At 46.6% G+C, this 27,485-nt stretch overlaps 1 protein-coding gene across 4 annotated transcripts in view; it reads left to right on the plus strand.

Annotated features, from left to right (window-relative positions):
- CHN2 (chimerin 2) overlaps positions 1 to 27,485 on the plus strand; it is a 271,320-nt gene that overhangs the window by 235,443 nt on the left and 8,392 nt on the right. For 3 of the 4 annotated variants that reach the window (XM_080664382.1, XM_080664379.1, XM_080664381.1), the window contains 2 exons: positions 12,381 to 12,458; positions 23,835 to 23,919. In XM_080664382.1, coding sequence (XP_080520508.1) covers positions 12,381 to 12,458; positions 23,835 to 23,919 — 163 coding nt within the window. The remainder of the gene's footprint in view (positions 1 to 12,380; positions 12,459 to 23,834; positions 23,920 to 27,485) is intronic. The other variant, XM_080664380.1, reaches the window with a different exon arrangement.

Raw genomic sequence — 27,485 nt, forward strand, 5'->3', positions numbered from 1 at the left:
TTTTTAAGGGACACCAGTTTGGAGCCTGAGTGGGTGGTAGGATAGAAGTGGGTCAGCAGGCAACATGATTTGTGGGCTACAAAGTCTAGGAAACATGAGAAATAGGCGTGCACCTAAACCAGCCGTGGGCAAACTACGGCCCGCGGGCCGCATCCGGCCCGTTCGGCTGTTCTATCCGGCCCGCGGAGCCGAAAGAGTGGAGGATTCTCTTGCTCTCCCCTCCGCTCCTTTACTTTGAATTTATATTAGTTCACACAAACACTCCATCCATGCTTTTGTTCCGGCCCTCCGGTCCAGTTTAAGAACCCATTGTGGCCCTCGAGTCAAAAAGTTTGCCCACCCCTGACCTAAACCATCGTAGCTGGGTTTGGTGTGACTGTCTTTGAGAATGGTTACTCATGGTATGCCAAGTTCGGCCAGGTGACTCCTGAAAGTAGCTGGTGGATTGTTTTTAGAGCTGGGTCATTGGCTCCACACACTCCCAAAAATGTCTGCTGAATCCCAGGAGCAAGGAGCTCATCTCCTGCCACCCACATTCCAGTGCAAGGTGAGGAAGGTCGGGGTGGAGATTTTACGCCCCTACAGGTGTTCCCAGGCTCTGTGCACCACACGCCCCAAGAGGCTGGGAGACTCCTTCCTGGGTGCAATGCTGGATGGAGCCCAGGACCAAAGCCACCAGCCATACCTTCATCCCAGGACCTCTAAAAGCTCCTATTCCTTCATTCTGTTGGTGTTTTTGTGTGTTTTTTTATGCAGACCCTAAAATACACCCCTCTAAATCATTTTGCCTTTTGAAACCATGAGAATATTTCAGGAGGCAAGGCAGCTTTGCAGCATTTACACGTCTTCCGTGTGCTCTCATGCTGCTCTGCCCTCTGCCTCCGAAGACCTGCCATTGTGGTTAAAATGCCTCCAGCTTATTCAGCTTTCGAATCAAACTGAAATGACTAGATGTTTTTAAAAGAAAATTTTCCCCCACCTCACATAAAGTAAAGGTAGTCTTGGTGAAAGTCGGTTGTCAACACCTTCCTAAGATTAGGCCTTACTTTGAAAGCATCGCCTGCATGATCATTAAAGTGAATGTATTCATTAAATTATATACGCATACATACATATAAAATGATGCCAGGTATGGATCTGAGCAATTTACAACTTACAACTTAAATTGCACATTTAATTATCGAGAGGCACCGACTGTTACTCTGCACGTTTCACACTGGAGGGAAGGAGGCCTAAAGAGGGTAAGTAACTTGGCAGGTCCCTCAGCTGGGAAGGGTTGGAGCGGGAATTTGAACCCAGACAACTTAGCTCCAGAGTCTTTACTCTTAACACGGCATTCTTAGCCAACAAAGGCTCTCACCATTGTTAGAGCTGAGCTGCCATCCCTATGGCCAAGGGGTTGGATAAGCTACAGCATTTTCCACTGGAAGAGCACACGGCCAGCTACAGTGAAGCTTCTTGCACACGCTTCCGGGGATGGCTGCAACCCTTCAGTTACGGATCAAACTAGAAAAAGGAAGCCATGTTTTTCTTTTCTTATTAAAAGACTGAAGTTAAAAGAAATTAAGCTAGAAAATGTTTGTTATATAAAATGGAAGCTCCTCTATCCCCAGTTATTATTGAACTATCACAAAATCTCAATTCTCATAGCTATACTATATATGCTAACGTGTAATTTTCTGGGTTTGAATAAATTTATTTAGAGAAAATCTTTATTCTTTTCTCTCCTGACTCTGACGAACAATCATCTATTATGATGGAAACAGTATTTTTATTTTAAAGCTTTTATTTCTTTTGGCTCAAGGTCGAAATGTCTTCAGAGATTTAACCCAAGTCATGTTTTTACGTAGAATAGTGTTCTCTTTGGCATTTTGGAAAGGTTTTCATTTATATCAGTAAAGGCCATAAAGTGGCATGTTTCAGGCCCCACAGAAAATGAATCCTTCATTAATACTTGCTAGATTACGAGTTTTCATTTCCAATAATGTTATTTAATCACTTATTTTGCATATCTGAGATTTCCTTTAATTATGTTATAGCTGTGAGAACCAGACCACAGAAGACGATAATACTTTAGATTTATCCAGTTTCTAATTAGGTTTAAAACTTACCTAATCTCCCCTCTAAGGTAACAACTTCCTAGTACAAAACGGAGCTGATGCAAACCAGAGGGAGGAAATGTCTTCCCTGCGGCAAAATTTTGCCCTTTTTTTTTCTCATTCCAATTATGAAGGTAATATAATTAAAGAAATTTCGGACAATAAAGAAAATGTAGACATTTGTCTTTTTTTTTTGTACAGTGATTTCCTATGTGTTGGGATTTTAAATATATTTATGAGCATAATACATTTATAAATTTGTATCTTGCTTTATTCACATGGCATATTACAGCCGCGTAATTACTACAGCTGTGCACTTCACAGACATAATCTTTTATTGTTGCATGAGCGTCATACTTACTTAGCTGCTTCCTGATGCTAGGACATACATTCCATTTTTATGTTAGATATAATGCTGCTATGAATGTCTTTCTGTATTTAGGATCATTTCCTTAGGATAGATTCTTAGAAATCAAATTACAGAATCTTAAATGATATTACTATTTTGAAACTCTTGATATACATGGGCAAATTACTTTCTGAGACGCTTTTAACAATGTAGACTGCCTACCAATTTCCTGCCTATGTTTGATGTACTTTGTAATGGGGGGGGGGGTGGTAGGAGGGGAGAGAGAGAGAGAGAGAGAGAGAGAATGATGTCTAACTTGTGCAGCCCTGGGTGGGCATGGACACTGGCCGGATGTGTGTTGCATGGTGGAAACAGCTTGGACCTGCAGCCCACAGACTGGCCTTTTGGCCTGGCCCTATACCTCACTGGCTGTGAAAACCTAGGCAACTAACTTCCTATTCTGCTCTTTGTAAAACGGGGAGATTGGACCAGACCAGACACATTTCTTTATAAACTTTTGAGTGCTCTTGATGGTTCTTGGTGCCAAAGGGATTAGATAATGTGAATGCAGGGTCCTTCCTCAGGGTCTGACGGCCTGCTGGGGACAGAGCCGTGGAGGCAATATCACATGAAGTTTAGGAGTAGGACCTACGGAGGCAGCCGATCCTGTGTTCAAGTCCAGCGTGTCGGTGGTGCAAGCTGGAGCAGGGAGAGCTGTCCTAGCCCGGGTCTCCTCGCGTATGAAATGGGGATAATCATGCTATGTCACAGGACTGTCATGCAGAATAAACAAGACAGTGGTGCATGTGCCTGGCACAGTATGTGCACCATAACTGTTAGGGTTACTTTTCTCCATTTTGTGGCTGGTGTGATTCTAATATATTTGGTGAGTTTTGAGTGGTAGGGACCATGTGTGCTGAGGCACAGCTTCCCCAATGAATAGCATATTTTCAAAGAAGCAGGGTCCCCAGATTCTAAGCATTGAAAAAACACGGGGAGGAGAAACCGCACAGCTGTGTGCATGCGGAAAACAGCTGGACAAAACAATTTTGATTGTTTTTCTTTCAGTAAAGATGCACCTTATTTCAACGCTGACCAAAGGGCCTGCAGAATGGCAGCATGAGGCTCTGTCTGGTTCACTCTGCTTTGCAAATCGCCAAACTGCTGAATGCCAAGAAAATGAATTCAGCAAGTGATAGCCTCTGGCAGAGGTTTCTCTTAGCTGAGTGAGCAACAGTGTCGGGGGGGTCAGAGAGATATACACGTGGGTTCTACCATACAGTCGGGTGCCTTAAACCAGAAATGGATGATCTATGGCTTTTGTAATGAAACCTGTAAGTCAGTCATTTTGGGCACCTAGCTCTTTGGCTAGAGGGGGAGGCCCTGGACAACAAGGAAAATACAAGGAAAGGGAGATGAATACAGAATCCAAGAAGAGAGGCACAGGGGGCAAGAAAGACCATGGCAGCCGGGAACTTTGTCATAGCTGAGGTTCCCTGAAAATCGGCATTGTTTACTCGGGCCTTAGTTTTACAAGTGTTTACCTAAGCCAGTGGTCGGCAAACTGTGGCTCGCGAGCCACATGCGGCTCTTTGGCCCCTTGAGTGTGACTCTTCCACAAAATACCACGGCCTGGGCGAGTCTATTTTGAAGAAGTGGCGTTAGAAGAAGTTTAACTTTAAAAAATTTGGCTCTCAAAAGAAATTTCAGTCGTTGTCCTGTTGATATTTGGCTCTGTTGACTAATGAGTTTGCCAACCACTAACCTAAACACTTGTAAAGCAATTTTAAGAGTCTTGACTCAACAAATGGTCTACCCTCTCAAAAATAACCCTGCCATACTTTCCTAAACTCGGCATTTGGGAAACTTGACTAAGATTTTTAAAGTTCTCACTCAAGTAAGTTTGTTTTTCTCTTCCAAAAACTGCATACAAAAACAAAACAACAAAAAGTGGACAACCACATGTTGAAATGTGTGAGGTGCTTAACACAACCTAAAAAGTCTTTTCCTGCAACGTGGAGGATCTTTTGTGTCTACGTCTAAGCAGACTGTGAGAAACATCAGCAGTTAGCCAAAACTGTCTGTCTCAATACAACAGCTGGAGAAAGGAGATGGGAGGAACCACAGCTCTAACACTGCGCCGCCAATCAACCCAAGACGCATCGATTATTTGCTTCTAAATAAGGTTGTTGGGTCCACTATGGAGACCACACAGGCCCTCAGGTTGGGATGAACGCTGCATGTTGGGGATGAAGGGAAATGAATCATCAAAAAACAGTGAGACCAGTACCTGGCCCTTTTGTGTCTCTGGATTGAGAGTGGCCATCTGTCCCCGAAGAGAAATTGGATGACAGCTGGGCATGCTGGGCCATCCAAGACCAGGTCTCTCCTCCTTGGACCAGGACTCAGCAAGTGTAGATGTCACCGAGGGTTTTAGGAGTCTGCCTGGTCAGCCATTGATGGTTCGATGGACGCAAATCAAGCCAGGATTATTCTGCTTTAATGAGCACGTGGCAGGAAAGGTGGCCAGCTCCCACCCGGCCTCTCTCGTTTCAACAGTCATGGGGATGAGCTCGCAGTCGGGCATGTCTCTTTGTTCTCTTCCTCCTCTTTCAGGACTGGAAACTACAAGCAAAGACTGTAGCAGACACTAAGGAGGTGTTCCCGTCAGGAAGATTTGTCAATAGAAGGAAGTGTTCAGGGTACATAGGATCCAACAGGCTGGGCTTAGCAGCGTTAAGAAAACCACCCCTCTGATTCTCATTCAGCAACTTTGGCTTATTTCCCTTGGTCTTTATAGTTTTTTCACTTGCCAACAGGAATGCCAGATCTAGGATCCCACAGCAAGCCCGTATTGGAAATCACCCCGTCCCTCTCTCCATATATATATTTAGACATGGAAATAAGTAGTAAGCACACATTCAGTAAACTCATATCCAGCCATTGCTGGTATTTAAGTGTGATCCACAGAGAGTGAAAATAAAAGGAGAAAACAGGTTTCCCCCCACGGTTCTGGGCTGAATGAAGAATGCCTGCAGCACTGGACCGCGCGTCTCTGGGCAGGATTTAATGTTCTGTGGCTTTGGGGAAATGACATGCAGCCCAGACTCATCACCCAGCCCCAGAGCCCCAGACATATGTGTGGGATGAGCAGTGAGGGACTAGGAAAACATGACCATGATGACGGTGGCTAAAATTGGAAGTCATTTTGATGGGTGGCGAGGAAGACAAAGAGACTGCAGTAAAGCGGGTCTGTGTATTCCCCGTGCCACAAAACTTTCCTGGGTGCCAACTAGTCTCGAGCTGGTCACTAGAGGTATAGTTAATGCAGAAACTGTGGGGAGGGCCCCATTTCAAAGGTTTACAAAGTCCCCTGGGAAGAGAGAGGGGGCAGGGGTCCTCGTGTCCGCGGGCCATTAGCAGCCACCACTACATTCTCTACAACCGAGCGCCAGGGATTTGCATGGAGAGACAATCAGGAGACGATTCTGTTCCCCAGGACACGCCTGTTAGGACCTAGTTTCCTCACCTGTAAGATACGAAAGACACCTGCTGGACCTCCCTCATGGAGGAAAGATATATCATTAACACACTCCACAGGTACAATGTGCTACTGTTCATAGTATTCTAGTCCCAAACCTGGCCGTGTCCCTAAAGGCCTGACCCAGGGGGCAGTTCCCTGTTTTCAGGGCTCCCCTCTTTTGACATCAGAAATGCAATTCTCTGGCCAAAAGGAAATGCCACAGGGCATGGCCCCTGGATTTTATATCAGACTCACAAGAGTAAGTTGATGAGAGAACGGCTAGCGCTGATGACAAGCTCTATAGTGGTTCTTTGACCTCAAGGTGTTTTATAGCCATGGACACTCACTGTTTCAGAAAAATGTAGTCAGCGCCTACTTTGTGCCAGGTTGGAGGTATGACACCGGGCTCTTAATTATGACACTCTGTATCTGAGCTCATAAAGCCAGCCATCTAGCGGGGGTCGTAGAGAATGCTGTGGAAATCATACTGCTGGGCTATGGTTATACATCCTCAAGGTGGCAGGAAGGAAGGGCTCGGAGGTGAGGCTGGGAAAGTGGCAGAGGCAAGGCCACACGGGCCCCCACGGGGCATGGTATGGATTTCTGCCTTTAGCTTACGAATCTGTGGAGGTTTGCAGTGGCATATTGGGAAGTAGAGGGGAGGGGGTATGACTAGAAGCATGCTCACATGTTGTGTTTGAATAGATATCGATTCCTTTGTGTAGCATTGGGAGACACCATCCAGGGACTGGTGAGTCCTCCTTAAAACGCAGAACTGGAATTAATTGAAATCTGCAGGTGACTTGCAGATGGTGGTCCATCACCTTTTCTGGACATTGGTCCTAATCAGGCAGAATGTCATGATCCCCACAGGGGGGCCTGCCGAGCCGGGTGGAGAAGGGGCCATTGATGAACCTCTGAGGTCCCTCTTGACTTAGGATCCCAGGTTCTAGTGCCAGCACAGAGGGAAGGTTCTCCTTCTTCTCCCCCTGCCTCTCTCTCCTGGGCACTTGGCACGTGTGCAGTCACCCATGGGCTCTGTTTGCCATGGCTTCCTGCCCACGGTCCACCCCTGCCTCCTGTCCTCAGCTGACAGCCTCGCACTGCCTCTGGTTACCTGATTCCCTCTCGGGTTCAGGATTCCAATTAGAGAAAGAAGGATAGCGGGAGGCCATGGAAAATAGAATCCCAAGCCTTATTTGTACGTAAGGGAGAGGGGAGCGGGGAGTTTATTTCGCCATTTATTTCTAGCCCCACTTGCTCCCGAAAGTATCGGAAGCAGCGCCGGCCTTGGAAGGGACGCCAGGGGGAACGCGTCTCCTCCTTAAAACCAGACGGGGACACCGGCCCTGCGAGCGCGCGCAGGCTGATGGGGAAGAGAACAATCCTGGCATCTAACCCCTGGACATTTCTTAATGTGAACGCTATTTGGATGAGAGGCAGGTTAGAGGGTAGTTAAAAGCATAGATGTGGTGTACACCCCACACAACTGAAAGCAGGTGTTCAAACACTTGTTCAAGAAGGTTCTCTGCAACACGACTTGCAACAGCCAAAAGGTGAAAACAGCCCAAATGCCCAAATGCTAAATCCATTGTGTTCTGTGCATACAGTGGATTATCCTTCGGCATTAAAGCAGTGAGGTCTCATGCATCCTACAGCATAGATGGGCCTTGAAAACATGCTAAGGGGAAGAAGCCAGACACAAAGGCCATATGTTGTGTGATTCCATTTATTAGGACATATTCAGAATAGGCCAATCCAGAGATAGACAGCAGGTTGGTGGTTGCCAGGGGCTGGAGGGAGAGGGGAATGGGTACTGGGTTTTATTTGGGGTGATGGGTTCGGGGACTAGAGAATGTGAATGTACCTAATGCCACTAAACTGCTGAATTGTACACTTTAAAATGGTTAAAATGGTGAATGTTATGTGTATTTTTTAAATACATTTTTTATTGATTTCAGAGAGGAAGGGAGACAGAGAGAGATACAGAAACATCAGTGATGGGAGAGAATCATTGTTCGGCTGCCTCCTGCAGGTCCCACACTGGGGATCAAGCCCACAACCTGGGCATGTGCCCTTGACTAGAATCGAACCCGGGACCCTTCAGTCTGCAGGCCTATGCTCTATCCACTGAGCCAAATCAACAAGGGCTGTTATGTGTATTTTATCACAATAAAGTTAAAAAGAGACTTGTTCTTGGGGAAGGGGGCATACCATTAGTTAGCTGTGCCTGGGTTCTCAACTCAGCCCCACCACATACTAGCCATGTAACCTTGGGCAAATCACTTAAACCCTCCATTCTCATTTCCTCGTCTGTAAAGTGGGGATAATTATAGCAGTACCTTCCTCATAGGGTTATTAATTTTAGATGCATCGATACATTGGAAGTGCTTCATACAATACCTGACTTACAGGAAGTAAATATTTGTGTTATCCATCTAACCCAGGTATTCTCACCTGGGGGCAATTTTGCCTCAGAGGAGAGATTTGCCAATGTCTGGGGAGATTTTTGGTTATCAGATTTGGGGGGCTCTACTGGCATCTAGTGAGCAGAGGCAAGGGAGACACGAAACATCCTACAGTGCTCAGCCTCCCACAACAAGGAATTATCTGGCCCCAAGTGTCCATACTTCCAAAATTGAGACTCCATGACTTAAACAGAGCACCTAGGGAAATGTGCTTCCTGTGGAGCAGGGGTGGGGAATGTCTGGCCTGCGGACCATAGGAGGCCTATGAAATCCTTTGGTCTGGCCCTGCCAAGGCATTAGGGGTGAGTTCATTAAATGCTTGACCAAATACAGTAGGCTAATTTTTAAGTTGATAATTTTGCAAGGCCCCACAAATGATGTTATAAATATCCAAATGGCCCTTGGCAGAAAAAATGGTTCACCACCCCTGATCTAATGAATGTATAGATTTTTTAAAAAATAGGTCAGATAGAAAATGTTGTTAGAAAAACTGTTAGTAGCTGTCCATGTGTATAAGAAGATGTATTAGTCATTGTGGGGGATGTAGAAGAAACCCAGGCACTGTCCTTGAGTAGGTCAGAAAGATGAGCTCTGTGTGATGGAGTTATTGAAGAGGGACGTTTTCACCAAGAGACGTTTGTAATCGTTTTTCCTTTAGTAAGAGGGTAATCTAGGGTCACCCACACTCCTCACAATAATGCTCCCTCAATGCCAACACTCTGGTTCCATGCAAAGAGACACTTTAAATGAACAGTGTCTAGTTCCTCCATGCGTCTGAATGTGTCTTGTGTTTGGGTAAATTCTATTGAGCACATATCTGAAAAAGAAATCACTGTCACCAAGATAAATGGAAAATTACTTGTTATAAGTAAAAGCACTGATGCAAGGGAAAATATTAAATCCCCTTGTATTCAACCACCCATATAGCAAAAGGAAAAGGAGATCCTTTGGCCCACTTTCCATTGAAAGAGTTATTTTATCAGATTCTAAATCCATGAATCCATATAATTAGCCACGTTCAGATCACAGTATCTGTTCTTCCACAGAGTGGTTCAACATCAGAAGGTCTCTTGATTTGCTAGCCATAAAGATTTGGGAAGAGACTCTTCTCCCTCCTGTCTGTCTTTTTGCCTCTCGGCTAAGGATTAGAAGCCTTTCCAAGGTGTGCCATACCTTCACCCAGTCCTGTGAGTGGCAGATGGCCTTTGGGATTGGGCAGTGGGAAAGAGGGCCAGGGAGTCTGGTCGAGCCCATCAGGTGGGCAGACCTGTGGAGGTTCAGGTCCTTGGAAGCTAAAGCGTCATGATGGGTGATTGTAGGATGGGCCAGGAGAGCCCACCCCATACAACTTTGCACACCTTTCTTCATAACTCTGGCTTCCTATACAGTTCAGGTGCTTTCTGGCAACTTATATTTATTCAGTGTCTACTATGGCAAGGAATTTTATTAGACACTCTTGTAGGGAGAAAAAGGTGAATTAGACATAGAGCATGTCACAATGAGTTCTCAGTATGGCAGGGGTACCAGACCTGTTACAAATCACCCTACTAGAAGATAGAAAGTGATAAGCACAAAAGAGAAAAGTGTGGGGAAACCCAATGGAACTTCAGAGGAGAGAGCTTGCCTTTGGTGAGGAGGTGAGAGAAGTCTTTTTGGAGAAGGGGGCACTTTAGTTAGGATGTGAATGTTGGTGAAAATGTAGACATGTTGAAATGATGCTGGAATGTGCTATAGGACAGAGCAAGCTACTGAGGTGAGAAGTTGAGTATGTCAGAGAAGAGGTTTGGTAGGATTTGTGGAGGGGATGGAGGGAGATAGATGAGCTGGGTAGATTGGGGCAGTCCAGGGCATGGGTAAGTCATGGAGAATCATTGGCATCTTCTGAGCATGTGGAGCAGTGACTAGACTAAGAAGATTGTTGTCCATGTGTGCAGGCGGACCAGAGGGATATGAAGGGTCTGAGTCATTGTGGGGCAAGCATGACAAGGAGGGGAAGACTTGGCCAATACTTCAGATAAAGCATTTGGTGGGACAGGATGGTATATGTGGTACTACAGGTTCACTAAGGCACCAGGGGCTTGAATGATGGACACACATGTTCTGGGTTCTAGTCCTGGCTCAGCCACTTAAACCCGCTACATGTTCTTGGGAAAATTGCTTCACCTCTCAGTGCCTCGATATCTTTATCTGAACAGTGGGAATAAAAGTTGGGTTCCTCATACACATGAGCTGAAATTAAATGAGTAAGTGCACGCAACACATTCTAAAGATTGTCTGGCACAATTTAAGTCATTCTGCTCCATAGCTCAATATAAACGCTGTTGTTGACGGTCACAAGAGGATTAAATGGGAGCGTTCACTTTTTAACCAAGCTGGAATGAGCGTGATGGCCAGGAATGAAGACTTACATCGGAAATGATTGATCTTTTGTTACTTTCCGCAAAGCTGCTTGGAGGGGCTGGAACATGGAGCCATGTTGCTGTAGAGGAAGGGTTGAAATCCATGGGCCATCCATCCATGTAATGGTCCAGCCATCTATGTTCTTCTCACTTTCTATTTGCAGAGGCATTGATTTTATTGCCTGGCATTAGCTGCATTAAACTTTGCCAACAGATCAGGGCTTCTCCCAAGACATAATGATTTCCTCACTTCTGTTAGTGGACAGATAGATCAGGGGCCAAAAAACCATGGTCCCAAGAGAGACCATCAAACACATGATGCTTTTTGAAGAGCAAGGAAGGCTTTAGGCTGTGCACTCACAGAATGAACATGGAAGGTCTTTTATTTAAAGGAAAAGCAACTATGGTGTTTTGGTTTGGGTTAAGGAATGGGGTCTGTGTGGGTTGTGGGGGCTGACTGTAGTTGGCGGGGAGTTGGGGTTATCCTGGAGCAGACATCTACCTCTTGTTTTGAAATTCTGGCTGTAGACCTCACAGCTGAAATGCTATGCCTTCTTCCCTGCCCCAGGCGTACTGGAGCAGATTTCCTTAAAAAGAGAGGCTCAGGCTTGATCCCAAATGATTGAACAATCATCAGGGTTTAAAGGTTTAAAGTTCAGGTCAGGATGGGGTTCGGAGCCCCAAAATAATTGGATGCAGCTTCAGGCTTTGAATATCGGAGCTAGTTGTGTGTGTGAGTGTGTGTGCGTGTGTGAGTGTGCGTGCATGAGTGTGTGTAAGTGTGTGTGAGAGAGTGTGTGAGCGTGTATGTGAGTGTGTGTGAACGTCTGTGTGAGTGTGAGTGTGTGTGTGAATGTCTATGTGTGAGTGTGTATGATTGTGTGTGTGTGCATGGGTGTGTGTGTGTGTGTGAATAGCTGTGAGTGTGTGAGTGTGGGTGTGAATGTCTATGTGTGAATGTGTGTGAGAGTGTGAGTGTGTGTGTGAGTGTGTGTGGTGTGTGTGTATGAAATGTGCTAGCAAGCAGGAGAGGTCTCTCCTTGGCAGTGTGCTTGGCCCCAGGAATAGAGCTGCCTGCCTCGGCCTCCTCCATTGATTCTTCAGTGGCTGACTGGCTGCGGCATCTGAGGGTTGCTGTGCACATGAATGTGCTATTGTTCCAGGCACACGTCGGCCTTAAGAAATAGCACAAAACAGGCCCGTCCTTATTCAGAGGCAGAGCCCGCTCCATCCCTCAATCCGGCCCTTCCAGGTCACATGCCTGAGGCCACTGCAGACGGGACAGAGGCAGCTGCCTCAAATCTGCTGCCTAACATTAGCCACCGCTCCCCAAACCTGTCAGCCCCCGCTTCCCAGCTCCACGGGGGACACACGATGTTCTCCCAGGAACTGTGGCTGGAAAATGAGAAAAAGTGTGCGGTGGTTTGGAAGCCTAAGCCGGGCAGGAAGCGGCAGGAGCTGCTGGCCGCGGCCTGGGGGGTGAAGGTGGGCGTGAAGGGCGGCTTTCTTTGGCCCCCGCTCAAACTCTTTGCCTGTCCACAGATCTCCTCCCTGGTCAGGAGGGCCGCCCTCACGCACAACGACAACCACTTCAACTATGAGAAGACACACAACTTTAAGGTAAGCCAACCTCTGCGTTCTTTCTTCTGTTCTGAGAGGGCGAGCGGACCAGGACAGTGTGTGGTTTCCATCTGGTCTCTGATGAGGGGTAGATGGACGCTAAAGCATCGTGATGGGTGATTGTAGGAGAGCGACAACCCTTGCTCCCCACATGTAGCTGCTTGCTTTGGATCTGACCTCACGGGCAACCTCAGAAAGCCTGTGCTTGATGCGGATGCCTGGAAACACCTCTGTGCACCTTAACTGAGTCCTGCAGGGTTGGACCCATTTCCGCTTCAGATTGCCACATCCAGGGAAGGAAGAACAGAGCATGCCCGGTCGGTGGCATTTGAGACCTGGTGTCACCGCACAGTGCTTTTCCACGCAGGGTAGACGGGAGAATGGTGCTGTCTCCGAGCACGTGGGCACAGTGGCCCGTTTCACATTCTGTGTTTTGTCTTTTGTTGTCCCTCCTTTGGTCTGTGTGTAGACAGCTGTGACAGCAAGCGATGACGGGCGATACCGTCCCGTCGCTTCTGTTTGTCCTCTGCGTGCGGGCAGCACCCCGGCCGCCTTGCCGAGCTCCCCGGGGTCGCAGCCTTGATCCTGCTCCCCAGACCAAACAAAAAGATGCGGAGCGTTGGTGGGAGTTGCAGGGCATTTTCCCACGTGTATTTACAAACTGGGAACACTGCTATCTGCATTTCAGACCGGCCCTGGTAGACATGGCCTGCCATCAGAAAATGATGGCTGTTTCCTTTGCCCCGGAGTGATTTCCAAGAAGGGCTTTGGAAATAGAGCCATGCTTTTCGATGCTTCTAGAGCTGGGTGGCCTTGGAGGCTCTGCCCCAGCAAAGGGGCTGATGATTAGGAGGTCGGAGAGCGTGGAGACCCAGGATGAAAGAGGCAGGAGCGGCTAATTGCAAATTGCCTTTTTTAACTCTCTGTTTTTTTAGGGCCGGCAGCCTGGTGCCTGTTGGAACCAGCACAGCCCTTTGTGGGAGCTGGCCGGGGAAGGCTATTCTGTTCTGCTTTCTGGTCCTTCATGAGGACAAATGTGTGTCTATTAAATCTACATTCGCGTCGCTGTGGTCCGTCCGCTGCGCTTCTGTTTTTGGAAAGCGAGCGGCTCGGGCATTTGCATGCTATAATGGAACTGAGGACTGGAATAGTTCAGCCCGCCGCATTTAGCGTGAGGGGGAAGAACTGCATTATAGGGCTCTTGACATTTCTCCCACCACCGAATAGGGACAGGTCTAATTTGGGGTATAAAAAGCTTTTATGGTTTTTTTCTTTTTTCCTTTCCTGTTTTCTATCTTAATCTTCATTGATGTTTTTGCCTTAAGAAGGAATCTTTCTGACTTTGGGCAGAAATCCTGATCCTTTGCATCTCGTGGATACACTGCCATGGGTGGGAGGGTGGATCTTCTTGGACTTGCAAATTCTTTCCCTTCCTCTTGAAAATCCCAGTTCTTCTGGCTTTCGGAGACAATTGGAGTTATGCCTTATATGGTATGTGTTTGCATGGGACAGCTTCTCTCTCTGTGTGTCTCTCTGTCTCTGTCTGTCTATCTATCTATCTATCTATCTATCTATCTATATGTATATATACACACACACACACACTGAGTGGCCAGATTATTATGATCTCTGAACGCATAATAATCTGGCCACTCAGTGTATATCCTAAATAATAAAAGGCTAATATGCAAATTGTCCCCTCGACCAGGAGTTCGACCAGCAGGCAGGCCAGCTAAACACCATCCATGTCCCCTCCCCCTGGCCAGGCTGGCCGGACCCCACCCATGCATGAATTCATGCACCGGGCCTCCAATATATACACACACACACACACACACACACACACACACACACACTGCGTTCAGAGATCATAATAATCTGGCCACTCAGTGTATATATAGCTTGTGTGAAAAACATCATGAGCATAGGTAGTTGATTGATACTTTCAAAACTAATTTCAGTGTTTTAGTCTTAGGTCTATGAATGGGAAATGACATTTAAAACAAAAAGATCGTTGAGTCTTATTTTCCTAAATAGTCCTGCTGGCAACAAGTTCGATATCAATTGCTTATCACTGGAAAAACACCAACAGCTTTTTAAATGTTCGCTTAAAACGTCAGTGTCTGTTCCACGTGACTTCTTACTTACAGCCACTGAGAGACGTAAAAGCAGGGAGCAGACCCCTTGTTAGAGAGGATGCTTGAGCCAGACAGGAGCAGTTCTCTTCCCCGTTTAAATAGCATCTTTGAGATGCAGCAGGCCCTTGAGGCGCTGTGTCAGTTGGCTGTGGCTTTCAATGGTACTGCCGGTGCCACTGTCCTTAAGAATGAGTGGCTGGAGCTGGAGCGGTGGTTCCCTCTGTCACTCCTTGCCTCTCCCACCCTCCCTCCTCGTTCAGCCTCTCTTCACCGCCCCCTGGTAGACATGGCCTGCCATCAGAAAATGATGGCTTGTTTCCTTTGCCCCGGAGTGATTTCCAAGAAGGGCTTTGGAAATAGAGCCAGCCCCCCCCCCCCCCCCCCGCCCCCTTGTCTTTGGAAGAACCTTCTAAAACCAGGGTTTTTTAGTAACAGGACACTGAAGAGAGCTGAAGAAAGTAAGTTCCATCGAAGGCCCCTGCCATCTGCTTGGAATTAGCGTAAAATTAAGACGTAAAACACAAATGTTTTATTTATGTTGACTTCTCATAGGCTTTATCCTGAAACTTGCTTCATTTGTAATGGGGATGTTACTGGAAGGCATTCTGTGTATGGCACACAGTAAGTGCTCAGTAAACGGAACAAGCAGTCACATTGTCGTGCTGATCAGCAAATAAGCTGCGCGAGGCCCTGTCAGGACTCTGGTCTAGCAGCTTCCTAGCAGAGGTTCCCATCTGCCAGCCAATCTTAGTGCCTCACCCACAGGATTGTTTTGCCCCGTCAAGACTATTCCCCCAGCTAAAAAGTGGTCTCCTGGCTCCCCCAGGTCAAGAGGGATGAATAGAAGCCCCCAACCCGGCAGGTCCAGGGTGGGAACACCTCCTCCACTCTCTCAGAAAGCCCCCGGCCCGTGCTCCTGAGGTCATAGCTACTGTCCTCACGTTGGGAAGCGTGTCTAGGAAAAGCCACCATTCAGCTCAGGAAACAAAACTTTTGGAGGCAAATTCAAGTTGTACCTCATTTTGTGCAATAATTTTGTACTTTGCCACACTGTATGCAGATGTTGCTATTTTAAACCCTAAATTCCCTGGGGCTACTTGTGCATCCTGGGCACTAAAAGGAATTTGTTGAAGGAATAATGAGGTTGACAGACTCCTCTCAAAAACGAACGGTTTGATACACAGAAAACCACTCCATTACTTCACTAGCACTACGTCTGCATCTCTGTTCCTCTGGTTGACTTAGGAGGCACTCTCCTATAAAAGGAATAGCTCGCTTTTAGGTGGCCTGCCCTCCTATCACCTGCTGGCTGAGTGCTAAAAATCTCTAGGCTGGCAGGCCCCGGAGCCCCCAGATCTGGATAACTGTCCTTCCTTCCCCACTTAGCACAGTGATGGGGTAGCTGTGGCCAGCTTTGTACTCTGGCCATGACTTGAGCTTTGGCCAAGGGCTTAGTTCTCCTAGTCTCAGTTTCCTCATCTGTAAAATGGGAGTATTGTAAAGTGTATAGAATACGTGTATGTCACTTACGGTCTCTGGCACCCAATACCGTTAGCTTCTCTCATTATTTAATAATCACCTTTTTGTGTCTCTCGCTTCTCTTGTGTTTTCGTGTTTAGCTTGAGCAGTCTCTGTATTTCTTATTTTCTATCCTCACTTGGCCATGCATTTCTTCTTTCTATCATCTCCTTCTCCCTCTCTCATTAACCACACGTAAGAGAACAATGGAAGAGTATTCCAGGCAGTGCAAGAGGCAGGAGTGGAAACTTGGAGTCAGAAAGGAGCCAGGAGGGAGCAGGGGGCAGAGAGGACCCCATCCTGGAGAGAGAAGAGCTCGCCGCTCATCTGGATGATCAACCGGGGCGGCCCAGTCACAGCGCACTCATCACCCTGGGCATTGTCTCTGCTCTGCCCACTCACGTTCTTAGCAGCCTTCCCAGGTCTGCATGTGTGTGGACATCACTGGCTCCTTCTGCCCCATTCTCTCCCTCCACCAGGCACTGCAGGGACACAGATGGAGAGCAGAGGTCCAGAAAGTTCTAAAGGTTAAGAGCAGACCACTCTACCCCAGTCTTACCCCATGTTCCCCCAACCCCTGACCTTCCACCCCATCCCCACGTGTGGCAGATAACTCACTCCCTGCCCACAGGTGCCTCGTCCTGTGTTAGCACCTGTGTTAGTTGTGCTGCGTCCTTCCCCGCAGCTGGCCCTTGCCAGGGTCACCAGACCGTGCCAGGGAGACGGAGACTGTACCAAGGGGCGTCAGGCCAGCTCTCCTTCCCTGTAAGGCCGGAGGGCCTGGCTGTGCAGTGCTGCTCGATTCACACCTGGGGAACCAGGGGCGGCGCACACGTGCCCAGTTACTCCTCTTGTCCCAGCTGCCCTTGTGCTGACTCTCAGGAGTGGCCCTGTCCAGCCGAAACCGGTTTGGCTCAGTGGATAGAGCGTCGGCCTGTGGACTGAAGGGTCCCAGGTTCGATTCCAGTCAAGGGCATGTACCTTGGTTGCGGGCACGTCCCCAGTGGGAGGTGTGCAGGAGGCAGCTGATCGATGTTTCTCTCTCATCGATGTTTCTAACTCTCTATCCCTCTCCTTTCCTCTCTGTAAAAAAATCAATAAAAAAAATATATTAAAAAAAAAAGAGTGACCCTGTCCAGACAGAAGTTTGGTGGCGGCTCACCTTACCCTTTGTGTCCCCCACTATTGATAGACGGGGCTGCCCAGCAGCACCCTGTCCCCACGGTGCGCCCCTGCCATGTGCTCCTGCTCAGAGGCCTCCCACCCACCAGGTGCCGGGACAGGACCAGTCAGGAGGCTGAGGGTGTCCGGGAGTGACGGCCCCACCACCACCCACCTTGAGTTTGGGGGTTCATTTACAGTTTCCGGGCCCATCGGGGGCTTTCCTTCCGCTCCGTCTGGGGATCACTTGCTCGGGCATGAGCCACTTTTGCCTCCCAGATGCCCAGCCCTCTCTCCCCGTCCTCCTTGATCTCATAAAAATGCGCAGTCCTTCGTCCCCAGTCGTCTGCCTGCCTCACGGGGGGGGGGGGGGGGGGGGGCACAGGCAGAAATCGGCTTCAGCAGTGGCTGTGGGTTTTATTTTGTTTCTTTTGTTTAATCATCAGAAAAGGCTGTTTGGGCAGAAACAAGTCTGGAACAACTGGAAGGAAAGGCACACTTCGTCGCCTTGAATTATAAACCGAGGGACTTGCCGTGAGGCCGGCATAAATGGGCTTGGAAATTGTGGCTTTGGGAAGAAAACACGGTGTCTGCTCCCACCGTGCTGTGAAGAAGGGCCACCTTTTTATCTGCCTCCTACAGGAGCCCGACCCCACCATTATCATGACCAGAAACTCCTTGTTTTCAAGAAGTAGAACCCCTGGAAGCTGTCATAAGCTAAATGCAAGGCTATGGTGCAGGAGGGTCTCCTAGACCCCCAGGGACTACTCAGAGCTCAGGAGGTAGGACACAGGAGCTAGGAGTGTGCCTGGACCCAGCTTCTCCTCTCCTCCCCCTCCCTCTCCCTCCCACCACTCCACTGCTCTCTGCTCTCTGGCTATCCGCCTCACTGATCTCTCCCTGCACAAGAATGTCTTAGTCCATGTGGTCAGCGGAATAGGGCTGATGTTAACTCCCTGGCTGGTTTGTTTTTGTTTTTATCCTCACCTGAGGATATGTTTTTGTTGATTTTAGAGAGAGGGGAAGGGGGAGAGAGAGAGAATCATGGGTTAGTTGCCTCCTGTACACACCCTGACTGGGGCTCAAACCTGAAACCTAGGTCTGTGCCTTGACCGAGAATGGAAGCCACAGCCTTTTGGCGAATGGGATGATGCTCCCATAACGGAGCCACCCGGCCAGTTTCTGATTCTGGGTTTACTAAGAGCTGAGCATGCCGCAGGCCCGGCCGGACCCCCTCCACGAGGAGCTGTCTGGCCCCAATATCAATAGTGCTAAGATTGAGAATACTTGAAACAGACCATGGGGGTGGGGGGAGGGGCCTGGAGGACATTGAGCAGGGAAGTGTCAAAAAAAAAAAAAAGTGTTGTACTGATGCCCTTCTATTCCTGAGAGGAAATTAGCTACCCAATGAAGGTGTCGCTTTAGGCAATGGGTCGATTCCCCAACAGCTGTGTGGTCGTGGATGTTTTAGAAATGAAACCCTATTTTAAATGCATGCGAAGAGCTTCTGAGTAGAGTTACCTGCGAGTCAGTGGTGCCCAGGCTGAGAAACAGGCTCTCCAATGAATGCTTCTGCGCAGCTGGTCTCGCAGGGACACGGGAACCTTCTGTTACCGACCCACCGGCTCCCCTCGGCTGGCTTTCTCACATCTGAAAAGGTTCACTTCAAGGCCAGCATCTCATCTGATCTTGCAAGACGGAAGAGTCCCGAGTTTAACCTAATTTCTCACAAGTTCAATGTCATGTGATTCTGGGAAATGCAGGAGAAACCCTTGGCTGAGGTTGGGGGCCAAGCGCTGCTGACGGCAGACAGGCTGCCTACCCTCCGCCTCCTCAGTGACCTGGGCAAAGCCTGGCCGGGTGACCTCCAAACCCAGTGACGTGGAGCTGGGCGTGACGGCAGCCCCCTCCAGCCCCCTCCTCTATGCATAGAAAGCAGCTAAGAAAAAACTGCCTTTGACCCAGGGTCCTTTTGAAACCCAACTAAAAGCATAAAGCTCTCGTGTCTCCTGTAAATGATAACAGTGACAGGCTGAGGTGATACGGTTTCCGTGTATACCAGTGATTCTCTACCAGGTTCCTTTGTCCCAGGGGCACACTTGACAATGTCTGCAGACATCTGTGGTGGTTTCAGCCCAGGGCTGCTGCCGACATCCGGTGGGTAGAGGCCAAGGTCACTGCTAAACATCCTACAGTGCACCGAGATTTACCCAGTCCCAAACCTTCAGAGCGCCAGGGCTGAGAAACCCGGCTGTATGCTGATAAGAAAAAACAAAATGTCTCAACGGTAGCACATGATAAGCAGCTCCGTCTACAACCTGGGCTGCGTGGATAATACACTGGGCGGCGGCACCTGCCTTGACCCATGGACACATATTTGTTATGAAATGAGCAGGGATTACTGCCTTCCAGCCCTCACAGGTGTGAGACAGCTATCTCCCTGCTCACGAACACAGTGTCATGTCAGGGGACACTTCCTCAACGCCGAGCTTCTCCTGGACAATTCCTCTTGCTCTTGTTTTCACGAAATGGCCATTCCTGCGCTCTTGGTCCAACATCCCTTATCTCCTGCATATCACTGTCTTGTGTTTGGTGTGGTTTTTGAATTCCAGGCAGACCAGGCCCAGTATAATAGCCTTGGGCAGACATTCTTCCTGTCCAGGGTATTTTCTTCCTGTCTGGGGTATTTTGGGTTCTGCCCTAAAGTTTGCAAAATGTTCTCTCTTTTTTTTTTTTTTCTGAAAAGATATTCTTGAAAATCAATAAACCTCAGCAAATGGAAAAAGCTGATTAGTGACTTTTCAAGATACGGGGTGTTTCGTTGGAATGGTTGACATAATAACGCAACCAGAAATAACATGGGTTAGGAGAGTGTCCCAGCATTTACATGTAGGCTACTATTCAAAGAGTGTCCTCGTGGGCCCAGAAGAAAGCCGAACGCTCTATCAGCCGTGAAAATAAACAGTGGTCCATCACAAAGGGGAAAGTAGGCAGTGGGCCTAAAATAATGTTGAACTAACTTGACGTTCCCCTCCGCCCCTTTTTGTTTGATCTCGGTGGGGGGGGGGGGGGGAATGTGTGGACACACAGTTGCTATTCCGAAGTGCCTGCCTGCATTTGTTTGGCTAGAGAAATGAGATCGCAGGCAGTGGGGATATATTGACAGGAAAGGCTGTTGGTAATTATGGGTGAGGTTAATCAGCATAAATGTAATTTTGATATGTTCAATTTTTTTTTTTTAATATTGGCAAAAAGGGAAATTTCAGAAAAATCTACAAGTAGTGTATCATATATTTTCTGAGCACTGAGTCAGCCAGTTTTTCATTTGGTCAATGTGTAGTAAACATGGTAGCTACTCTCCTCATTTCTAAATATTGCATTTTCATTTTCACCCCAAGGTAGGGAGGTATTTCCCATGCAATTTCTTTATCCACTAGAGATATTCCAGAGGAGAATTTAGTCACTTTTTTTTTTTTGCATGACCTAAAAGAAAAGAATATCTTTCAAAAACCAAGGGCACCGCCATTGGCTTTCGGCTATGCTATTTTTGCTTCTTGGAATGTTTTCCCAAGTACTCTGCCTCCACAGTCAGCACTATCACTTCCCCAGCAGCTCAATGTTTCCCAGCCTGGTGAACTCCTATCCATCCTTCAAAACCCAGTTCAAATATCCCTTTCCCCAGCCTTCTCAGAAGCATGTGTTATTCTCTCCAGCACACTACTGTAGGGTAATTGTTTCTGTGGCCTATTTATTCTTGTAGATGGGTTCCTTGAGGCCAGGGAGGTCTGGGCTCCTCCAATCTATTTTGACTTTGTATCTTTGTGGACTTCTACAGTGCCAGGTTCAAAATAGGCAGTCAGCATGTAAATGAGTGAATAATGAATGAGAGGGTGACAGGTGGCTGAAATAACAATAATTCACCTCTCTGACATCCTTCCCCTAATATGTGATGCCACTTCGGAAACATACCCAGACTCCCTATGTACAGTGGTTTCTGACCTTTCCACTCAAATCCACTGGCCTGTTGGTCCATCCTGCATGGTTTTCCTTTTGTAACTATAGACATCTTGCTCTATGGTCAGATGTGTTTTCCTATGTTCTTCTACTCACTCGAAATTATCATGGGCTATTCTTTTCTTCTCTATTCTTCCATATGGAATTTAGGGTCACCGTGTCAACTTTTGTGGAAAGCACCACAGAACAGAGATTTTTACTGCAACTGCATTGGATTTACAGATTCATTCGATTCAGTTGGAGGCTAATTAACATATTTATAACATTGGGCATTGCCATACATGAGTATAGAATATCTCCTTATTTGTGTCGGTAATGTCATTTATTAAATTATGTTCTAATTATTTTAGTGTTGCTGCTGTTGTAAATGGAGCCTTTACTTTTTACTATTTAATAAAATGGTGTTACTTCTATAGAGCAATGCTAATTTCTTTATAGATAGATAGATAAATAGATTTCAGAGAGGAAGGGAGAGGGAGAAACATCAATGATGAGAAAAAATCATTGATTGGCGGCCTCCTGCACGCCCCCTACTGGGGATTGAGTCCACAACCCGAGCATGTACCCTTGACCAGAATAGAACCTGGGACCCTTCAGTCTGCAGGCTAATGCTCTATCTACTGAGCCAAACCAGCTAGGGCAATGCTGATTTCTTCATATTACTCTTTTATTAAGCAAACTTGGACTCATTTCTTCTTCCAATCATATATTTTCTGTCTTCTTTTGTTATGCTGGCTAAACTCTATAGAATAATACTCAAAAGAAGCATTGATAGCAAGCAGCCTTGTCATTTTGCTGACTTTGAAGGAAATTATTCTAATGTTCCATCTTAAATGTGATGTTTATTATGTGTAACACTAGAGGCCCGGTGCATGAAATTCGTGCACGGGTGTGTGTGTGGGGGGGGGGTGTCCCTCAGCCCAGCCTGCACCCTCTCCAATATGGGACCCCTCGAGGGATGTCCAATTGCCCATTTAGGCCCGATCCTACCTGGATCAGGCCTAAATGGACAGTTGGACATCCCTCTCACAATCCAGGACTGCTGGCTCCCAACTGCTCACCTGCCTGCCTTCCTGATTGCCCCTAACTGCTTCTGCCTGCCAGCCTGATCACCCCCTAACCACTCCACTGCCAGCCTGATTGATGCCTAACTGCTCCCCTGCCATCCTGATTGGTGCCTAACCACACCTCTGCCAGCCTGGTCACCCCTAACTGCCCTCCCCTGCTGGCCTGGTCACCCCTAACTGCCCTCCCCTGCTGGCCATCTTGTGTCCACGTGGGGCAGCCATCTTGCATGTTGGAGTGATGGTCAATTTGCATATTATTCTTTTAGATAGGATAGAGGTCTGGTGCATGGGTGGGGGCCAGCTGGTTTGCCCTGAAGGGTGTCCTGGATCAGGGTAGGGGTTCCCTTGGGGCATGGGGTGGCCTGGGCGAGGGGCCTGTGGTGGTTTGCAGGCTGGCCACACCCCCCTGTGACCCAAGCAGAGGCCCTGGTATCTGGGATTTATTTATCTTCTATAATTGATATTTTGTAGCCTTGAGCGGAGCCAAGCCTCCTGCTCACTCTGTGGCTGCAGCCATTTTTGATGGGATTCATTTATCTTCTATAATTGAAACTTTGTAGCCTTGAGTGGAGTCCACAGCAGGCCAGGGTGTGCAGGAAGCTTGGCTTCCTCCATCGCCCAAGGCAACTCAAGCCTCCTGCTCTCTCCATGGCTGCAGCCATCTTGGTTGAGTTAATTTGCATACTCGCTCCTGATTGGCTGGTGGGCGTGCCTTTGTGGGTGTAGCAGAGGTATGGTCAATTTGCATATTACTCTTTTATTAGATAGGATAAATACCTTTAACCAGCTATTTTTAGGAGGGTTTCCTCTATTCCTAGCATGTGGAATGCTATTACTATGAGTAAATGTTGAATTGTGTTTGATTGTTGTTATTCTAATTTTTGAAATGCTGATGTGGTTTCTTTTGTTTTGTTATTGGGGTGAATTCTAGCAATATGTCAACTAGGTTAAATTCATGAAATACTGGTAAACTATCCTTGATCAGAACATTTTTTTAAATATAAAGCTATATTCAGTAGGATCCTTTTTAAAGAATGCTTATATTTATATTTATAATTGAAATGATCTATAATTTTACTGCCAGGGGGCCACTTTGGTCAAACAGACAAAAGCTGAGCTAATGCAGCTGTAGCGACCAGCTTGGGCCACCTTGGGTTTGTCCACACAGTGCCTTGTTTGGGTGGTGAGAGTCTCATTCTTTAGCTGATGCCATGGCCCTACAATCTTACTATTTCTCCTCATTCCTTTCAGACTCCAGCCCTGGGCATGGTAGATCCATATAGGATGTTCAAAGATCAAAGCACATCTCTGTTCTCTCTGGTCCATTTGCAACTCCGCCTCACTGGAGAGAACAGGCCCAGCGAGGGATGCTCACTCCCACTAAGGCCTTTGTGACTTCGTGCATTTGTTGCATAACTGAGGCCGTCTGCCCCCGAATGACTGAATTTTCTGACACTCTTCTTCTTTTTGGATCACAGGTCCACACATTCCGAGGCCCGCACTGGTGTGAATTCTGTGCCAACTTCATGTGGGGGCTCATCGCCCAAGGGGTCCGGTGCTCAGGTAGACGCGGAACTTTCTTTATCCTTCTTCCATTTATATAAAGTGCCACCATGTTGACCTGGAGGGCAACTCTCCAGAGCTGGGAAATAGGCCCAGATTAGCTCAAAAGTCTAGCTTTCTGGGAGGTTCAAGGCACCCTTCTAGGTATTTGCTAGAGTGGAGAGGAATTGCTTGTTTATGTAAGACAAGAAAAATGCAAGTGGATACATTTCTGTAGGCACCTACATGCCTCCCCAAATAAGCAGGATTCCTTAAAAGAAAACAAAATTAATTCCAATGGAATCACATAGATAGAAAAACCACATTTCTTTGTCATCCCCACTTTACTACAAAAGAAAGGGCATGAAAATAATAATACTGGAGAACATTGATCACATACCAGGCACTGAACTAAGCATTTTCTATTTATCATGCCCATCAGCCTCACTAACAGATCTTGGGGGAGATGCAATTATTCTCCCCATTAAATAGATGAAGAAACTGAGGCTTACAGTTGATTGTTAATTGCCCTTGGCCACATACTAAGCAGTGAAACATTGATTTGGCGCCAGAGCCCATGCTCAGAACTTTTCTGCCATCAGATAACAATGAAACCTTGATTTGATATCACATAGTTTCAAAGCGTTTTGAAACCCTAGGTGTTTTTCTACCTAGAACTGGATGCACACACCCATTGCTAACAGCACACTACACATCTTGTTAAGATACATCTAACAAAAAAATAGCAAAGTATTGCCAAATTAATGTGTGACTGAGCTTCCTAAGTCATCTTGCCATGCTTTTTCTGGCAAGCAGGTCGGGTTGGGAGCAAGAGCAGCCTCCTGTGATATATCGATTGGGTTTCCACCAACACGGTGACTGATATTTTCCTTGCTAGGGTGAGGTTTAAAAACAGAATTCTTATGAAGCATTTAAAATAAAATAAGGTAATGACACTACGTTACGATGATCTGTTGTTTCCCCATACTGCTTGTTTGGGCTCACAGGATCATGGGATTTTAAATCCTTTCTCTTCTTGCAAGAGGCAATCTTAGCTTCTGCAGTGTAGACACAGCAATCACCGGTGGTGATGCCTGGAGGGTTCAAGTAGATGCTCGTGTATGTCTGTTAGCTCCACCTGTCCCCGCCCTGCATCCATGAGATAGGCAGTAAACATAGGCTCAAAGCAGTCTTTCCAGAAATGACCCAGATACTCCCATTAACACAAAAGACTCACCAAGAGCTGCAAAGCACCTCCCAGCAGAACCCCTAAGCAAAGTGGTGGACTATCTGAAGCACTCAGTGGTATTAATTCAGCCTGCCTGCTGGTACCCACTAAACATATCCCGAATTGCTGGTATTATCCAATTCCAGCAAGAAATGTGTCCAAAGTCAATATTATGAAAACAAAACTCTGGGATTCAGATTAGCTTTGAACAGCAAATTCCTCTGGGATAAAAGGGTGTTTCTCTCCAGTGGCCACCCTATAGCCTCATACTTCCCCTGAGCAGCAGGAAACCTGCAAACTGATCACTAAAGGTTAAAAGAACCATCCTTGCCGCTCAACTCTCCATATTTTACATATTTTCCAGGGGTCCTCAAACTACGGCCCACGGGCCACATGCGGCCCGCCGAGGACATTTATCCGGCCTGCCGGGTGCCGCTGCCTGTCCTGCTTAGCAGCTGATTCGTCCTGGGCCCGCAGTGCGCATAGGAATTTGTTCATAGCTTTTTTTTTTAACTATAGTCCGACCCTCCAACGGTCTGAAGGACAGTGAACTGGACCCCTGTTTAAAAAGTTTGAGGACCCCTGTAACATTTTAAAATGAAACACACTTCATTTTCAGCTTATGGAAATGTATTCGTTTGCAAAACCTCAATATTTTTGTATTTGTTATAAAACATCTTCATTTTAATAAAATATCAGGACTTAAATTCTACATAAACACTGTTGCTTCAGATATTAACACGAAGTGTATAAGGAAATTAAGAATAGAGTTATGATGTCAGCCAGCATTTCCACTTCTAGCTATCTACCCCACAGAGCTGAAAGCAGCCACTCAAACAGGTCTTTGCACACCCATGCTTAGGGCAGCATTTTTCACAATAGCCAGAAGATAGTGGTGGCCCAGCTCTGGGTGAATGGATAAACAAGGTGTGGTCTATCCGCACAATGGAATATTACAGGAAATCCTGTCATATGTTACAATATGAATGAACCTGGAGGACATTGTGCTGAGTGAAATAAGCCAGTCAGAAAAGGACAAATACCGTATGATTCCACTTATGTGAGACAACTAAAGTAGACACATTCAGAGACAGAAAGTAGAATGTGGTTGCCAGGGGCCAGGGGAAGAAGGGTCTAGGGAATATTCATATTTAATAAGTACAGAGTTTCCGTTTGGGAAAATGAAAAATATTTTGGAGATGGATGGTGGTGAGGTTGGCACACAATGTAAAGGTGCTTAAGACCACTGAACTGTACACTTAAAAATTGTTAAAATGGTGGATTTTGTGTATTGTATCTTTTACCCTAGTTTTTCCAAATTGTTTCAAATGACGTTTGTAAAGATACAGTAAAAATAATGAAAAACTTAAGAACAGCTAAGCAGGTATCCTTGTATTTTCTATCACCGTATTTGCGATTTCCTTGATTGAATTCTCACTTAGTGTCCATCACACCCCAGTCTTTACATATATTAGCTTATCTGATCCTCATGATAACCCTACAAGTAGGTCTATTTTATCCTCATTTTATAAAAGAGGAACCAAGCAAGAAGACCAACCAATTCTATTTAGTTCAGTTGGCCAAAATTTGCATCTACTAAGATTTATCAAAGTATTATTGAAGCCGAAACCGGTTTGGCTCAGTGGATAGAGCGTCGGCCTGTGGACTGAAGGGTCCCGGGTTCGATTCCGGTCAAGGGCATGTACCTTGGTTGCGGGCACATCCCCAGTGGGAGGTGTGCAGGAGGCAGCTGATCGATGTTTCTCTCTCATCGATGTTTCTAGCTCTCTATCCCTCTCCCTTCCTCTCTGTAAAAATATCAATAAAATATATTTTTTAAAAAAAAGTATTATTGAAGTTCACTTGAGCTTTGGTGACTTTCTCATGTTGATGAAGCTGAAATGAATGAGAATGGTTTTACCTTTGGAAGGAGGGCAGGCAGAGAGAACTTGGCCGATAAACATTACATAAAGATCATCTAGTGATTTTCAAAAATAATTTTTATGATTTTACAAAAGTTTAGATCCTCTCAAATCCTTGGTGTGGTTACGTGCTTTTTTTGTAAAGCCGCTGATTATAATATTTGTCATATGTGTAATATAAATACCTTAGAATATAGTATATCATTATTATTGTTTTTCTTTATACCTAGAAAGACAAGTAATATTAGAAGGCACTTTGAATAAGCAGCACATCAACTGTGAACAACCTCAACATTAAATTTTTATTTTCCAGCATGTACACTGGGCTCTGTTATTGTTTGAGAAATTCCATCAGTGGATCCCAACTGCTCGCGAGACTTTGCTGTGCTCACAATGTGTTCAGTGAACCTGAAAGCCCCTTTTCAGCTCTGGATCTC

This window comes from Plecotus auritus (assembly GCF_963455305.1).
Source record: "Plecotus auritus genome assembly, chromosome: 4".
Taxonomy (NCBI): domain Eukaryota; kingdom Metazoa; phylum Chordata; class Mammalia; order Chiroptera; family Vespertilionidae; genus Plecotus; species Plecotus auritus.